The 17,937-nt window shown below is 41.7% G+C and overlaps 1 protein-coding gene across 2 annotated transcripts in view; it reads right to left on the reverse strand.

Annotated features, from left to right (window-relative positions):
• Window positions 1–9,324: 9,324 nt before the first annotated feature.
• Window positions 9,325–17,937, reverse strand: part of Acsl3 (acyl-CoA synthetase long chain family member 3) — a 54,954-nt gene continuing 46,341 nt past the window's right edge. For both annotated transcript variants that reach the window (XM_050161029.1, XM_050161030.1), the window contains exons 13-15: window positions 15,765–15,879; window positions 13,657–13,814; window positions 9,325–10,089 (exon numbers count right to left, since the gene is read on the reverse strand). In XM_050161029.1, coding sequence (XP_050016986.1) covers window positions 9,932–10,089; window positions 13,657–13,814; window positions 15,765–15,879 — 431 coding nt within the window. In that variant the 3' untranslated portion in view covers window positions 9,325–9,931. The remainder of the gene's footprint in view (window positions 10,090–13,656; window positions 13,815–15,764; window positions 15,880–17,937) is intronic.

The following is a 17,937-nucleotide window of genomic DNA, read 5'->3' on the forward strand; positions in this document are numbered from 1 at the left end:
GGAGGGAGGGAGGGAAGGAGGGAGGGAGGGAGAGATAAAAGAAAGAAAGGGACCATGATGGGTAGAAAGCGGCCTAAAGGGAGAGGCAAACAAGGGAGAGTAGTGGAATGTATTTATCATTAAAGTGGAGACAGGCATGATCTGGAGAGAACCAACTAGAGAGCGCGATAGTGAGGGAGCTAGTTTGGACATGACCAGGAACAATGCATATTGGAAAGAAGGGGCTGAGTGGGAACGAGAATGAGCTGAGAGAGCAATGGGGATAAATATGATGTAAATACATTATGTACATGAGTGAAAATGCCATAATGAAACACATTATATGTGAAATTGATATATACTGATAATATATTTTAAGTATATAATGATATATACATATGTTAAAATGTGAAGATGAAACCTAATACTTTGTGTGCTAACCAAAAAGGAAAAACTAAAAATTCCTACTAAAAATAAAGTTGGAAGATAAAGTCATATTTTCTAAACAGAAAGAAACAAAGAAGACTTGCTGGGCAGGCAAGGTAGCTCAGGGAGTAAAGCCAGTCCCCACATGGTGGGAGGAGAGAAGCTACCCTCAGGAGCTGCCTTGGAGCCTCTATATGTTGCCAGAATGTGAATATATGTGCACATGCACAGACACAAAATGTTTGAAAATGCCTTCCAAGGAGGAAGCCAATCATAAATGACTACATATTACATATGTGTATTAAATATCCGGAATAAGTAAATCCAGAAAGTAAATCAGGAGTCTCTAGGGATGAGGAAAGGGAGCAGGAAACGGTTGCTAAAGAGTATGGGGAAATGTTAAAATTAGATGTCGGACTGTTTGCACACATCTCCTAATGTTAGGCATGAACTTTAAGCTTTAAGTGGGTGAATTATGTCTCAGTGAGATTATTTTTTATAAGGCATAATTCAATTTGTTTTTGGAAAGGTCACCCTGGCAGTAGTGTGGGAAAAAGTCTGAGAAGTATTAAAAAAAAAAAAAAAAGAACACAGAAGGGCCAGTGGGGAAGCTACCCTACAGGTCAAGGTATCTGTTGACAGACTTGACCAGAGAGGTGTGGAAGGAGGAAACTGTCCGAGGAAGGCCAAGGTGTCACACCCAGGTCTTGGTGCCTGGTTGGCCCCTGAGCACCAGTACATCATGAAACCAGCAAAGCTCCTGACTGGACATGAGGCTTCATTTCTTATACTAAAGCAGAAAGCAAGGAGACCAAGCTTGTTGTGATGAAAGGGCAGCTTGGGGCTGAGGCTGAGATTTCAAGTTTTGATGGATGGCCAGAGGAGGACAAGCAGCATGGGAACTGGTGGAGAAAAGCCAAGCCATGTTCAGGAGAAAGCAAGGGAGGCCTCCCAAAGAAAAGCCATGCTCGGGAACAGAGCTGACTCAAGGGCACAGAGGCCATCTTCAAACTTTGGATCTGCTGATGTAGTGTCCCTGGGGCCTCATCTGAGAACTGCCTCCTTAGAGTGATGGGGCCAGAAACCACCCACACTCTCATGAAGAATGAAGTCAAGAAACAGAGGTGAGGCCTTTGAGTCAGATTCCACAAACACACACAGAACGCTTACATCTGGAATCCACAAGACTGGACCAGCAAAGGAAGTGGGGACTGCTACCAAGGAAATGCCTCATTCTACGAAAGGCCCTAGAATCAACTTGGATGCCACTGCATGCAAGCAAAACCACATTTCTTTAGTTGGCTTAAGAACAGATAAATTTGGGGGCCACTCAGTTGAGTAAAATGTGATCAGTCTCCCACTAGCTTCCTGAAGGTAACACTTTTGATGGGAGTTATGATAACTGTTGCCTAGGTTACCTGACAGAAACTTGTAGGCCACTTTTGCTAAGAGTTCCTCTCTAAAGCCAACACATATCTGATGGATGACTGGAATAGGGTCCAAGGCACGGCCTGTTAGCTTCCTCTTTTAAATTTATTAATTAAGTTTTTTCATTTATTTTTACATCCCGACCACAGCTTTCCCTCCCCCCTCACATATCCTCCCCCACTTCCCCTCTGACCTACCTTCCCAATCCACCCTTCCTCCACCTCTGTTCAGAAAGGGGCTGGCCTCCCATGGGTTCCAACAATGCATAGCCTATCAAATTGAGGTAGGACTAAGCTCCTCCCCTTGTATTACGGCTGGGCAAGAAGACCCAGTAGGAGGAATAGGTTCCCAAAAGCTAGCCAAAACATTAGGGACTAAACCTGCTCCCACTGCTAAGAGTTTCACAAGTAGACCAAGCCACACAACCATCACACATGCAGAGCCTAGGCCTGTCCCATTCAGGCTTCCAAGCTATCAGTTCATAGTCTGTGGGCTCCCAGGAGCAGACCAGTTGCTTCTGTGGGTTCTGTTATGGATGACCCTGACCCTGCTGACTCAAACAATCCTTTCCCCCTCTCAACAGGATTAACCAGGTTTGGATCAGTGCTTAGCTGTGCATTCTGTTTCCACCAGTCACTGGGATAGTTACCAATTTGATTACAGAAAATGACCAGTTCAGGCTACCTACCCACTATTGCTAGGAGTCTTAGCTGAGGTCATCCTTGTAGATTCGTGGGAGATTCCTTTGCTACCTGACCCTGAAATCACCCCCCCATCAAGACATCTTTTTCATTACTCTCCCCTTCCATTCACTCCTCAAATGGGACCCTCATGTTGCCATCCCCTCCTGTCCCCGGTCTACCCAGGAGATCTATTCCCCCTTCCCAGGGAAATCCATACATTCCCTTTGGGCCCTCCTCATTACCTAGTCTCTCTGGGATTGTAACATGGTTATCCTTTATGTTACAGCTAATATCCACTCATGAATAAGTACATACCATGTTTGTCTTTCGGGGTCTTCATTACCTCACTCAGGATGCTTTTTCTAGTTCCATTCATTTGACTGCAAATTCTATGATGTCATTGCTTTTAACAGCTGAGTAATATTCCAATGTATACGTTCTTCAGTTGAGGGGCATATAGGTTGTTTACAGGTTCTGGCTATTACAAATAATGCTGCTATGAACATAGCTGAGAAGGTGTACTTGTAGTATGATTGAACATCCTGTGGGTATACACCCAAGATTGGTATAGCTGGGTGAAGCACAATTAATAAAAGTTCAGGGTCAGAAATTAGGGTTCAATCTGAAGATCTGAAAAGCAAAACAGTCATTGACTCTTATCTAAATCTCGGACCAAAATGGTGATCCTGCCTCCCAGAATCTCAGAATGAGACCGTGTCTGATAGCTGTCTCACCCCGTCTCTAGGGCAGGGATTAAAGGCATGCACCACCCAATTTCTATGGCAACTAGTGTGGCTACTGGGATTAAAGGTGTGTGCTACCATAACCTGGTCTGTAAGACTGACCAGAGGGACTGTTTTACTCTCAGATCTTCAGAAAGCCTTTATTTATTAAAATACAATTGAAATTCCACTACATCTTGGTGTTGAGGTAGATTGAGATTGATTCCCAATTTTCTGAGAAACCACCATATTGATTTTTAAAGAGGTTTGTACTCTCACCAGCAGTGGAGTGTTCCGTTTGCTCCACATCTTCTCCAGCATGAGCTGTCATTAGTGGTTTTGATCTTAGCCATTCTGACTAGGTGTCTCAGAGTCATTTTAATTTGCATTTCCCTGATGGCTAAAGATGTTGAACAATTCTTTAAGTGTATCTCAGCCATTTGAGATTCTTCTGCTGAGAATTCTGTTTAAATCTGTACCCCAATTTTAATTAGATTTTTTGATATCTGGTTTCTTGAATTCCTTATACATTTTGGAGATCAGCCTCTGTCAGATGTAGGGTTGGTGAAGATCTTTTCCCACTCTGTAGGCTACTGTTTTGTCTTATTGACAATATCCTTTGCCTTACAGAAGTGTTTCCGATTCATGAGATCCCATTTATTGTCTATCTCGGTGCCGGTACTACAGCCTTCACAATAGCCACAAATAACACAGATGTCTTATGGTGACTCTGTTTCTTTCATGTCTGTTCCCTTCCTCTTCCTGCTAACTTGGCTCAGATTTTACTCAGATTAGTATGTAGACATAGTGACCATCTTTTAAATAGTATTTCATGTAAGAATGTAATACGATGAACTTGGCCTAGAGTCCTTTGAAGCTGTCATGTTTCTTCCTATAATTGTGTTCTTTCCACTGTCCCTCCCTTACTCAGCAAGGATCAATACAAGCAACAAACCCCTAAAACCTGAAAATGTGGGGGGGGGGGGGGTAGAGAAACCTATGCCCTGTAACACATCATCAGTGAATGGCAAGTCCAAACTGGAAAAGATGGCCAGTGTGGGGAGATCTTCCCTTTAGCTTCCCCTTTGCTGGATAGAAAAGAATTCACAGGAAGAAAAAACTGTGAAGTACTGTGGAAAGCTGTAACTGTGGGTTGTCCCCTTCCTGCTGAGGAAACTCTCCAGAAAGAAAATCTGTTCCTACACATTTGCAACACCCACAGAGTCATATTAGAGAGGAAGTTTCTATGAAGGGCATCCTTGAGGAAGTCAACAAGCTGGGATCTTTTTATTTGATAAAACCCACATGGGAGGAAAACCCTTTCTTCACAAGAAACTGAAGACTGATAGGAAAAGGAATCACCAATGGGAGCTACTGCCTCTGAATGAGTCCTAACGTCAGTATGATTCCCAAGGTGTCACTAGGTAAGAAACCAGATGGAGAAAGGCTAGCTGAAAATCTCATACAACACCAAATGAAGAGACATATGCGCTATATATGAACTCACTCACCAGCTCCATACACTGCCTCTGGAGGCCACACATCATGTTAAGGCACAGGTTTTACTGAGGTAATTCTGAATGGAAAGGCCCTTGGTTTACATGTGGAAGGAAATAGTGAAGAGGGGCTGTGTTAGGAGGGGTGGAGAAGAGTAGAGGGTGAACGTAATAAAAATCCATTGCATGAAATTCCTAAAGAATTATAAATATTTTAGAAAGTAATCTGAAATAGAATGTTTTTGTGACATATCAGAACGAAAACATCACTAAAACTAAGATACAGATACACAGATAGAGATTTAATATGGTGTGTCTTCATCCATAACTGTTTGGGTCTCAGATGTCCCTCATAGGTTTTGAAGGATCATACTCCAGTTGATGGTACTACAGGAAGGCGGTATAACTCTTCAGGACCTGGGGCTTAGTGGGAGAATGCAAGGCCTGCATTTACCTGATGGTGTGGGAAACCCTTTCCAAGTTCCCTTCCTGATCACCACAGGGAAATTTCATGTAGCCCCACCACATCACAGGCACAAAGCCAACTGAGCATGAACTTCTGAAACCATGAGCCAAATTAAACTTTGCCTCAACTTAACTTTCAGAGGTATTTTGCCGGAGCAATGGAATGGAAAGCTAACATAAAATCGTGGTACAATATTAACTTATGTTAAAATCATATACAAATTTGACATGGTAACAATAGTGTTTTAAATTTTTTTTTTTTTTGAGGGCTGGAGCAATGGCTCGGTGGTTAAGAGCACTGCCTGTTCATCTAAAGGTCCTGAGTTCAATTCCCAGCAACCACATGGTGGCTTGCACCCATCTGTAATGAGATCTGGTGCCCTCTTCTGGCCTGCATGCATGTATGCAGAATACTGTACACACAATAAATAAATCTTTTTAAAAAAAAATAGACTATTTTTTGAGCAAAGATATTAAAGAATCATTGTACGACAATACTACCTTATGTTAAAATCATATACGAATCTGATGTGGAAGTAATCATATTTTAAATTAATGTTCTAAACAGAGCTACTGAAAATGAAACACTAGTGTTTTGTCGATGTAAGTAACAAGTAAAACATACTGAAGCTTCCAGATACATGAAAATACTTTCCTTGGGTTACTACAGGATAACAAAAAGTGCTTTTAAAAGAAGTGTAAAGTTGGGGCTGGAGAGATGGTTCTACTGTTAAGAGAGCTGGCTGCTCTTCCAGAGGACCTGGGTTCAATTCTCATCATCTTTACGGTGGCTCACAATCATCTACTAACTCCAGTTCCAGCATATCCAACGCCCTATGACCTGTGAGCGAGCACCGTACTCACCGTATGGTAAACATACATACATGCAGCAAAAGCACCTACACACATAAATTTTTTTAAAAAAAAAAAAAAGTTAAAAGCATAAGTTACTATCAAATTACATTTACCCCGTCTTACCAGAAACAAACATTACTAGTAAGGTGGAATTAGCTTCTGAGATATTTGGCTTGATACATTCTTTCTATGCTAAGCATGAGATTAAAAGCTGGAGAAAAAAAGATAGACGTTCTTTTTATTCAACAAATTTTAACGGTAAATTTACAGTCCTTATCAGTACTTTAACTGTGCAGTCAAACCCAGAAGGAGTGAAGGAGGAACGAAGGGTGGACTAGGGAGAAGTTAAGAGCACAAGAACGCTAGGGCATATTAAGAACACAATTTTGCTAAGCCACAGAGAGAAATTCTTCAAACTCCGTTTTCAACCAACACTTTAGAAATGCCAAAGTTTGACTTTTATAAGGTTCTTCCTTCTTTAGGCAAAACATCACAGTGTACCAGAAACTCTTACAATCTCGTTATTCTTCAAGCTTCATGACATCCCAGAGAACCTGTTTAGGAAGCATCCTTTCTTGAGCAGCAATAACCAAGAACACACTGGAAATCAGCTCACGATAGACAAGCAGCAGATCCAGGCAGGACGCATCGCTGCCATTCAGCCCAGTGCAGCATGCAGTGTTCAACAGCGCTCCTCTTTAGAGCATTGCACACGGAAACACTCTTCCTACAAAGGGAACTCACACAGAAGATGTTTTTCTAGAGGTCTTAAAAAAGTTGTATTCCATGAAATGTGCTTTAAGGCTATAAAACACTTAGCATTTTACCAGCATGCTCTTCTGGATTCATCTATGTTTAAGCAATCGAGAAAAATTACGAACTTTATGGAACATTGCAGACGTGGATGAGAGCTCACAAGCTCTCGGTTCTAGGCATCAGGTGCCAATTTCAGCTCTGCTGTAGAGTCAGCAAAACCTAAGTGAGGTTGCACCACCACATACACAAACAACAAAACCACTCAGGCAGGTTGAGTTCCCGAGCATGAAGCAGAGGGGGTCACCAGGACATGTGCTAGAGACAGTTATTGATGTTCAATTATTTCATATTTAGCTTACTTCTAGAAAACAGTAAAGAATGGCTCAAGGAACCACACTGCTTACAAATGTATATAATTAGAGCTTTCTTTGAAATTCCTTAGTTTTTGTCCTAGCTAAACAATAATTAATAACCCATGGGTTTCATTTGGTTAGTTTGGGTTTGGGGGACAGGGTCTCATGTCTTTTTTAAAAAACTGAAAGACTTCTATTCTTGAAACAAAAAAATATTGATGGCATTTTTCTTTCAGGTCACCTTGATTGGCTAGAGAAATGGGTCATAATATCATGTTCTACTGTGGCATTTGAGTCTTGCCCTCTGGTATCTTAGAACTAAAAATGATCCTAAACTTAAGCCACGCAAGGCAGGGAATGGAACTTGATCGACTAGACCATCTTATTTGCCGTTCAAAGAAATCAGCCATTACTCTGACCTGATGAGACACCTCTTAATCTGACATTTCCAGTCATAATTATCAGTGTCTTTCCAAAAGCACTGAAGCTCACATATCTATGTTTTAAAAAATTCCTTGCTGGGCCGTGGTGGCACACACCTTTAATCCCAGCACTTGGGAGGCAGAGGCGGGTGGATCGTTCGAGGACAGGCTCCAAAGCTACAGAGGGACCCTGTCTCGGGGGAAAAAAAAAAAAAGTAAAAAATTCCTTTGAACATGGGCTGGAGAGATGGCTCAGCATTAAGAGCAGAGGGCTGGAGAGTGGTTCCAATCGCCCACATCAGGCAGCTCACAAGAGCCTGTAACTGCAGCTTCAGAGGGCTACACGTCCTCTACTGCCCTCTTCGGTCGGCTGCACTCACGCACATACCCCTCCACACATACACATAGAAAGGCAAATCGCTTTTTAAATCACTTTAACACAATTATTCTGAAGGCAAGGCATCAGACACAAACGCTCCTCGCACACCACGGGGTAATTACCAGCTCCCAGCACTAATACTGAGAGATTCCATTTACTTCTCTCCATGTTTTGCCTTCTTTGGGAAGTTGGATCGTTTTCTCAAACATAACCTAAACGTCAACAAAGAAAAAGCATCCAAAACACAATATACAAAAACACTCAATCCTGGGCTGGGATGTCTCCAAATAAGCAGTTTCCGATGTGAAGGGAACTCCAGGCCCTGGCTCCTCTCACCGCTGCACCCTACCCCACTGCTGACACACGTAAACCTCACCTATAAAGATCTGCATTCCCGGGCTTTTTATTCTCGATATCCTTTTTTGTAACTTTTGATGCCTTAAGTAACTGAGCTCAAGAAAAATGTCTGGCTGGGTGTGGTGATATATACTACTTTAACCCCAGCACTTCTGAAGCAGAGGCAAGATGATTCCCGAGTGCCAAACCATCCTGTTCTACATGGCAAGCCCCTCTCAAGAAGTGGGGAGGGGAAGGGAGAGATGGCGGCACGAAAGACAGTCCGGCGAGTACACCGCCAGAGTGTATCCTAACTGAAAGCAATGGGGGCTCTTGGCTAGAAATGACACAGGCAAGCAGTGCACACGGACAGACTCAACTGTCGTGCTCTAATATGAGATGCTACAGTGCTTAGGAAAGGTGAGTGTCAACAAGCTCCCACCACTGAAATATCCGTCTACCTATCACTTTACCTCCTGCACTCACTCTCTGGAGGATGCGCACTAATATTGAAACAATTCTAATTTTTAAAATGAGAACTCTATGATGGTAACAAGTGCACACACAGCAAAATAAATAGCCAAGTTTCTATCCTTTATTCTGATCTCTTCCTCCCCTGTGAGAAAGGCTCTCACTGTGTGACTGTGGCTGACCTGGAACACTCAGTGTAGACTAGGTTCCCCTCAAACAGACTGCCTCTAAGTGCTGGACTCAAAGGTGTGTGCGCCCAGCGCCAGCACTCACAGCTCTACCCTTCATTTGTAAGATTGCACTATGGTTCCGAGTGTGCCCATTCTGCTGTGATCTGAGGAGCGCCGTGACAAGCACTGGGAATGCGGATGGCAGCGATTGAAGGCCCAGCAGCCGCTATGCGAGCTGGAACAGCTCTGCCCCAAGCTCCATCACTTTTTTGCTGCTTTTTTCCATGCGGTGCCAACCCTGCTGTTTCCCCAGGAGAAAAAAATCAGTGTATAAAACAAACAGTGTCAGGTGTGTATCCACAAAGTCTCAATTTCTTAAAACGTAAGTCTAAGTATATTTATTTCTCTCAAATGCATACAAGACAATAATTACACAGCAACAAATCTTTTGTTCAACAGTGACTTGATTCATAAGCATTTAAAATTTACATAATTTCACATTGATACCCTTTTATTTTTAAATACAATAAGTAAAAAAGCCCCCCAAATAACCAATTTTTATATTTCCTATTTATCCTTCTATACATCCAAACTTTAAAAAGTTACAAACTGAACAATTGTACAGAACATATAAATCATGTTTAAAAACTTGAGGTTTTAAAATCACTGCTTCCCCAGTAAGACTCAGAAAATTCTCCTATTGACACAGTCATAGATGAAAATTCTCCTATTGACACAGTCATAGATGAAAATTCTCCTATTGACACAGTCATAGATGCCAAAGCAAACTGGAGGAGGGGGAAGAAACAGACAGACGCAAGTTTGCTGTCTTAATAGTTTACTAATCCTGTCAGTTAAAAATGGTGATGTGGTGAGAAATGACAGCTGGGTTTAATATGAGGAATGGAGTTTGCCTCGGCCTGAGACATACATTTCAAGTATTTTCCTATTTGATCTGAGCTCGCTTTAGCAAACTGGTGCCAAAACTAATTATTTCCTCCCATACATCCGCTCAATGTCTGCCTGGTAATGTGTCTTAAGTTCTTTGCGTTTCAACTTGAAGGCATCCGTCACCAGACCAGTTTCAGGAGTCCATGGGTCAGGGCTCAAACGAATTTTTACTGGAATTTCAAACTTTTCCAGACTTGCTGAAATGATGAAAACAAAAGAAAACACAACAATAAGAACCCACACACATTAAGAATGCCGTCAAAGTTCTCAACACAAAATAGTTCTTCAAGGCATACCCACCAAATACCCGAAACAAACAACCCATCAAATCCAGTCTCACTTCTCAACCTCAAACATACAAGTTTCTGAGACATGAGAACTACAACAGCAAAAACCATTTAACAAATTAACTTATCTATAGGAGAATAATTTAAATAAATGATATCGGTATAAAATGGAAGGCAGTTCTGTCATTAAAACAATTGCCTCTATGTGAGTATATACCCCATTACTGAGCTAGAAAAGTGTAGCATGGAGCATTAACTAGACAGACAAGAGTATAGATTCACTGGACAGGGACATACACCACACTAGCTCGTGCACCTCCAGGGCTGGGACCAAGGAGGAAGAAAAATGGGGAATTTCACTACAAAAAGAATAAAATTATGACATTGGCAGGAAAATGGAAAGAACTAGAGATTGGCATGTCAAACAAAATATGCTAGACTCAGAAAGGCAAGCATTACATGTTGCCGTCACATACATAACCTAATTTAAATTTGTGTGTGTGTGTTTGTATATAGAACAAGCAAGTGAGAAGGCATCTGTGAGGGGAGAGAAAAAAGCCTGAAGTTGAGAAAGAAAAAGGTACAGGATATGCATGACATTAAAACAGAGGGGAAATTACTCGGAGGAACTGAGATCAGAAAAAAACAAGAGAGGGGAGCAATGTACAGTGGAATGTATGTACAAATGTGTCACAATGGAACATTAATCTGGATGCTAAGGAGTAACAAAACTACATCTTCTGGCTAAACTACTCCTGGGAAAATATATACCTACATGATTATAACTCAGCACAGCACAGAGACACACGCCCAGGTTTTCTGCTGCACTATTACAACAGTCAAGGCGTGGGACCTGGCAGGTGTAGTATTATGCACCTCTAATCCAGAAAGAGAGAAAAATAGGAAATTGGCCTAGATATCCATCAACAGGTTGGCTTACAAAGTGAGTTCAAGGTCAGCATGGGCTACACTTTATCTCAAAAACAAGCAAATCAGAGAGAACAAAGACTCTTAAAAAACATCTGCCAAAGAAGATATCTAGGCCAGTAAGTCTGAAAGATAACTAGTAAACATAAATGGCAATCAGCCCATAAAAAGATTAACACAAAAGGTGCCTGGAATCAAGAGCAATCAATAGGGCAGGGATGTGGTTAAGAAGCTGAGGTTCTTAAACAACAGAGGTTAAAAGGTACCAATTTGGCAAACCATATAGAAAATGATGAAACTATGTTTTAGAAAAACAGTCTGGCTACTCTTTAAAAGGATTATGAAAAGTTAACCTGGAATCCATTACTTTCACTCACTATCATGAATGGTCATCAGCCCCACTTTCAACAGTCAAAAATGAGAGGCAAATGTCCACGATGAACACTCACATGCGGTCTATATCCATCCACACAATAAAACACTGTTTGACAGGCTACAACACAGGTGGACTTTGAAAACATGCTAAAACATCATCTACAAATCATGTATTGAGTCCACTTATGAAAACATTCCCAAACTGGCAAGTCTGAAAAGACAGAATGTCTATTAGTGGTTTCTGAGGACAGGAAACCTCAAGGTTAAGGGACAGTGGCTGTTAATAGGTAAGGATTTTTTTCTAGGGGTAGAGGTGGGTGATGTAAATTGACTATGGTAACAGCTGTGCTAAGCTGTTGAATATAAAAACCATGCAATCATACATACTAAAAGTGCCAGTTGTATGGTATGTTCATTGCACTGCAGTGAACTTGTTACATGTAAAAGTAAGTAAACGGTATATGGCTATATTTTTTATTGGTGTGTGTCTGTATGTGAGTGCATGTAAGTACAAGTGTCTACACCAGAAAAACATGTCAGGTGCCCTAGAGCTGTGAACCGACCACCAACCAGAGAGAGCAGCAAGCACCAACTGCTGAACCATCTCTCCAGACCACTATACAAGTCCTAATGTTTCCATATTCTACCTTACTTAATAATGGCATATGTTTTAACGACTATTAATAATAGCATTAGTATTGGATATATATATAAAATCAATTTAGAATTAATCCAAAGTTTTAAGTTACTAAAAAATGTTACAAACTAATTTCAAGCCCATAAATTCCCAAACATAATCAAATTGAAATAATGGACCAAAATATTACCTCATTTGGAAAACGCAAATTTAATTTTTTTTTAAATCATATTTAACAGATCCAGGTAAAAGTAAAATGCGATGCTTGTATTATATTTAGTGCCAGGTTCACTTAGACACAGATGTTTATTACTGAACAAACAATATTAGTCTTTGACAGAAAGAAAAGCAGAGGCCTCCAGGCAGCTGTGAACACTTGCCAGGAGCAGGAGCCACTCTCCAGTGGTGTGGCCACCAGTGTGATGCCCCTGCTCCTTCAACAGCCCCTTGACCATGCTCCTGTAAGTCGCCCAAATGCAAACCAAGTAGAAGTGGAACTAGCTAGGAAGAGGAAGGAACTGAAGGACAACATAACAGGATAGTCAAAATAATCATATGCAGGTATGAAAATGTCAAGAGACCTGTTATTACATATCATTAACATAAACTAGTCAAATCTTTAAAATACAAAAAGAGGTTACAGGACATCCCAGTATAACATACTGGGACCTTTCACCAAGGACTACTGCGCCCTGGAAACATTAGTGCCCTGAGGAACAGCAGAGAAAAGGCAAAGACAGGACACAAAGGCTAAAAGGATGAGAACAGCCAAGGGACTGTAAATCCCAGTTTGGCACTTCATGGTTCAGTGCTTAATATTGTCAACTTAGTAAGACCTAGAGCCACCTGGAAAACGGGAGAATGCCTATGTGAGATTATCGTGATTAGGTTAACTCAAGTGAGAAGATTTGCCCACTATGAGAGGTACCATTCCCTAGGCAGCATGAAAGGATGAAAGCTAGTTGAAGACCAGCACTCACCTCTCTGCTTCCTGACCCTGATGCAATGTGCCTGGTTCCCTGTAGCTTTCTGCCACCATAACCTCCCCACCACGGTGGACTGTACCCTCAGCGGCTTTTAGCAGGACATTTTACTATAGCAACAGAAAAAGTAACTAAGATGCTGATAAATTTCATACTACATAGCCATATACACATTTTTACAAGAAATTACAAATTTTTTAATTTATTTTTTTAAAAATCAGTTTAGAGCCAGGCAGTGATGGTGTTTGCCTTTAATCCCAGCTCAGGAGGCAGAGGTAGGCAGATCTCTGTGAGTTCAAAGCCAGCCTAAACTACAGAGTGAGTTCCAGAACAGCCAGGGCTACAGAGAAACCCCATCTTGAAAAAACCAAAAAGAAAAAAAAAAAATCAGTTTAGTAGAGCAAAAAATTGAATGCCCTGCAGAATAGCCTGAATAATGGTATAAGGTTTCCAGGAAGAAAAGGCTGCATTCTTGCCCTGATAATATACAGGTTAAATAAATGTATGTATTTTTTCACATCTCAGTTCTAAGAATCAGCTTACCAGAACACTCACCTGAAGTAGCAGCTTCAGAAAGCACTTTAAGAACCTCATTTTCCATTTCACTACTGTTACACAGCTCTTCCCAAGTCCCTTTAAATCCTTTCGTTCTAGCTAGCTCCGTGAGTTCCTTTTGATTTGGCACAACAAATCCAATTACATAAGAGTGGTAACTGAAACACACAGAAAAGGTAACTTAAAGGAACAAAACAGCATGCACTGTGCTTACTAATGAAACCAATGACCATGGCACTTTATAGCCAACTCTTCACTATTAGAAAAACTATGAACATACATAAAAACCACCATCATACCTACCTTATGCAATGCCTCTTACCACTTAGCACATTTGAGAGCTCTGGCAGAGTTCACTGCAAACAAACCTCATAAATTCTGTGTGTCTAACAATTAGAAATGGTAATGTAATATACACATTTTTAAAGGGAATTTACATTTTTTCTCAATTCTTTGAAATGATCAGTAAATTCTTAGAAACGAGATAAGAAAAGTAAAACCTGTAAATTATATTCCTGAAGAACTGCAGCAGCAAGACAAAATCTTGTGATGTGCTAGGTTTATCCTAACACTTGGGAGGAAGAAGCAGGCAGTTCCCTGAGTTTGAGGCCAGCCAGGTGAGTTCAGGACACCAAGGGCTAAACAGAGAAACCCTGTCTTGTCAAAAAAAGAAAGAGAGGGAGGGGAGGGGAAGGGAGGGAACGGAAGGGAAGAAAAAAAGTGGAGGGGAGGGGAGGAGGGGAGGAAGGAAGTCCTGCAATGATACTTATTTTCGTCTGATGAAGAATTTGATTACCAAAGAAACTCAGTATGCACAAAGACAGGTACTGTTTGAGGAAAACAAAACGGTATAAGACATTATGCCTGCTGGGCAGAGAGGCGGTAGACCCCACACTAGAGAGGTTATGGCAGGACTGCCATGAATTCAAGGCCAGCCTGAACCTGAAGAAATAACAGCATCATGAAGAAAGGAACATCTGGAGTCATCCTTTTGTTGTTGTTGTTGTTGTTTGGTTTTTGGTTTGTTTAACAACTCTGGCTATCCTGGAACTCACTTTATAAAGCAGGCTGGCCTGGAACTCAGAGATCTACCTGCCTCTGTCTCTCCAGTGTGCCACCACCAGCAGGTTTGGAGAGATTCTTAAATAAGTAAAAACAGCTCTGGAAAAATGCTGAAGAAAGCAAACGGCTGATTAAAGGGCAGAGTCACTGATGAGCCATGTATAGGGTGCTAACTAGTCAAATCTAGACAAATATTTTTAAAATCCACCCTTTTGGGATGGGTGTGTGGTGCATGCCTTTAATTCCAGCAGCACTTAGGAGGCAGAGGCAGGGGGATTAATGGTGTACTACACAGTGAGTTCCAAGACTGTCAGGACTTGTAGAGAGACCCTGCCTCAAAACAAGAATCCACATCTCCAAAATCTAGAACATTACTTTTCCCAATTATTTCAGAAGACAACTATTCCACCAGAAGCTCATCCCTAAGTCTACCTCTAAGGTGATTTTCCCATGAAGCCATAACTACGTCAACTGCTACGACAGGCTTCTCGACTTACTCATATATAAGCGACCATGATCACTGGAGAATTGCCACTTCATTATAATTTATGCAACTTTGGTTACAGAAAATGTAGTCAGGTCTAATCTCAGATTCCATCACATTTCCCAATACAGCTCTAGGCTTCTAAACTTCCAGGGGCTGTGAGACTGTGGCTACCAGGACCAGCAGTAAGCATGCTCAAACTGCAGGTCAGAAGGACAGGAAGAAGGCCAGTAGGAAGACAATGCTAATTCCCCTTGTCTCTGATTGGGTCTGCAAAGTTTAGCTGTGCAGACACACAGGTAGCTAAGTGCTGTGGCAGCAGGAAGGAGAATTTATTTTCCTAAACTCTGTCACTTAGGACACTTAGAGAGACGTAAAGCAGCACACAAAAGGAAGATGAAGGAGAACACTGCAGAGAAGTACCAGTTCACTAGCTGGAAAGAGGTGGTGGTGACTATTAAGTCAGAATGGTTCGAGTGATCTCTCAACAGTCCATATGGGCTGTGACTACTCAGTGTACACCCACCAACTCTATACACTCTGCGCAGACTCCACAGCTTACCTGTTCGCAAATGCACAAATATTATCTATAAGTGGGAGGTTCTTCAAAGCAACCTCTACTTTCCCAAGAGAAACATACTCTCCTGCCTGTAGTTTCACCAGGTCCTTTTTACGATCTGCACAGAACAAAAACAGAAACAATGAGAACAACAGTTAACATCTTAAGCACATATAAATACTGTCACCAAGTTATTCAAAACTTTTCTCAATTAAGCATTGATGGATGTCCTAAAGTTGAGATTATATAATAAAATCAGACCCTAGTTTTCTATAACTAAATAAATCCTTTAGAGGAAAATTTTACTTAAAGGACATCATCCTCACGGCTTCAATATATTCTACTGAGCAGATAAGTTCCTGGCAGTCACAAGGACCCAGCAGGTAAGGGCAAGACAATGGGCAAACGCATACTACCCAGGGAAGAGTGACACAAAACAGCATCCACACAGCACAGCATCTGTGGATTTGGAAGGGGTTCTTCCAAGTGGGGCCTGAGATGAGTTTTGTTGACAAGAGTTGAAAGTATTCCATTGGAACAGCACTGGCAAGGGCCATTCCATGAAGTCACTGGAGCATAAATGAGGGGGGAAACAATCCCAAAGAGACAGAGAGGTGCATGATGGCTGTGTAAAGAAACACCCTGAACTGAACTTCCAGCAGCCATTCAAGGCTTTTTAGAATAACAAGGTTTCCACCACTGCATGATGAAATTAAAAAGGTTTGGAGGGGTACAGAGAGGCAGAAAGAGAATCCTCATGAGAGGGTGGCAGAAGGCACAGGCCTGGCCTGCAAATGTAGAAAGACAGAAGAAGATGTTGAGGCACATGTCTCTAAGTGGTACATGAAGCAGGGATGTAGAGCTGGTGGAAAGGAAGCCTTCAAGTTATGGTGAGGTGTGGTGAAGCAATTTCCCCCAAGAAACAATGACTTTCCATCTGCAGGGAAGAGCCTCAACACTCAGGCTTACTTAGGAAAGTATGCCTATCTTATCTTTGCATAAGCCTATGCAAAGGTTCTAGGACTGCAATTCTCAACTTGTGGGTCACGACCTCTGCTGGGAGTCAGATGACCCTTTCAAAGAGGTTGCCTAGGACCTTCAGAAAATAGAGATATTTCCACTGTGATTTATAAAAGTAGCAAAATTATAGTTATGAAGTAGCAAGGAAATAATTTTATGGTGGGGGTCATCACAACATGAGGAACTATATTAAAGGGTCGCAGCATTAGAAAGGTTGAGAACCAGTGGTCTAGGAAGTCCCTGATACACTAGACCCCTCCCTTCTCAGGCTTAAGTAAGTAGTAAAGGCTACTAAGAGATACTCTCAGATAATCCAAGCTGCCCAGAGAGGCTCAGACGAACTGAGCTGCCAAGAAGAGACCTCTTCAACTTATCAGTCTGCCTGCAAAGTCATGCAGGAAGCTCATGAGTTCCCACTTCACTCATGCTGGGGTGGACTTTTGTTGACATCACTTGACTTCGAGTCATTCCTGCTTCGATGAGCAATCTTTCGCCCATTCACCCACTCCTTAGTCACAACTTCCTGTAAGTTCAATAAAACTTAGTGCACTAAGTTGGACTTTGGTGATATCAGCATCGACACAAACCATGGAGAATGACTAAGGTTAACTAACAATGATTACAAATCTGTGGTCGAACAGCTTTTACAGCCTTATCCATAATGTGTCAAGCTTTAAGAACACTTGGTCCCTCTTTAATATGTTGTATTTTGGGGATAAGAGCCCTTCTCATTATTACAGAGATAAGCTCTTTCACTGTTAAACAGTCTCTCTAAACACGGGCACCTCTCTGTAAAAGGCATTTTGGAAGCACTTACTTTCAAGAAAGGATTCAGGGGCTGAAGAAATGGCTAAGCTTTTCACATCATGTACTTAGAGGACATGGGTTCAATTTCCCAGTGCCCACATGATGACTGTAACTTCAGTTCCAGAGGATTTAATACCTTCTTCTAATATCAACGGACACCATGCACACATGTAATGCACATACACACATGTAGGCAAAACAGTCTTACATATAATAAAAGATAATGAGAAAGAAGGAGAGAGGGCGAGAGGGAGGGAGGGAGGGAGGGAGGAAGGGAGAGAGGGAAGGAGAGAGAGAGAGAGAGAGGGAGAGAGAGAGGGAGGGAGGGAGGGAGGGAGGGAGGGAGGGA

Source organism: Alexandromys fortis, unplaced genomic scaffold, assembly GCF_014885135.2.
Source record: "Alexandromys fortis isolate MF-2015 unplaced genomic scaffold, M_Fortis_MF-2015_v1.1 scaffold_98, whole genome shotgun sequence".
Classification (NCBI taxonomy): Eukaryota; Metazoa; Chordata; class Mammalia; order Rodentia; family Cricetidae; genus Alexandromys; species Alexandromys fortis.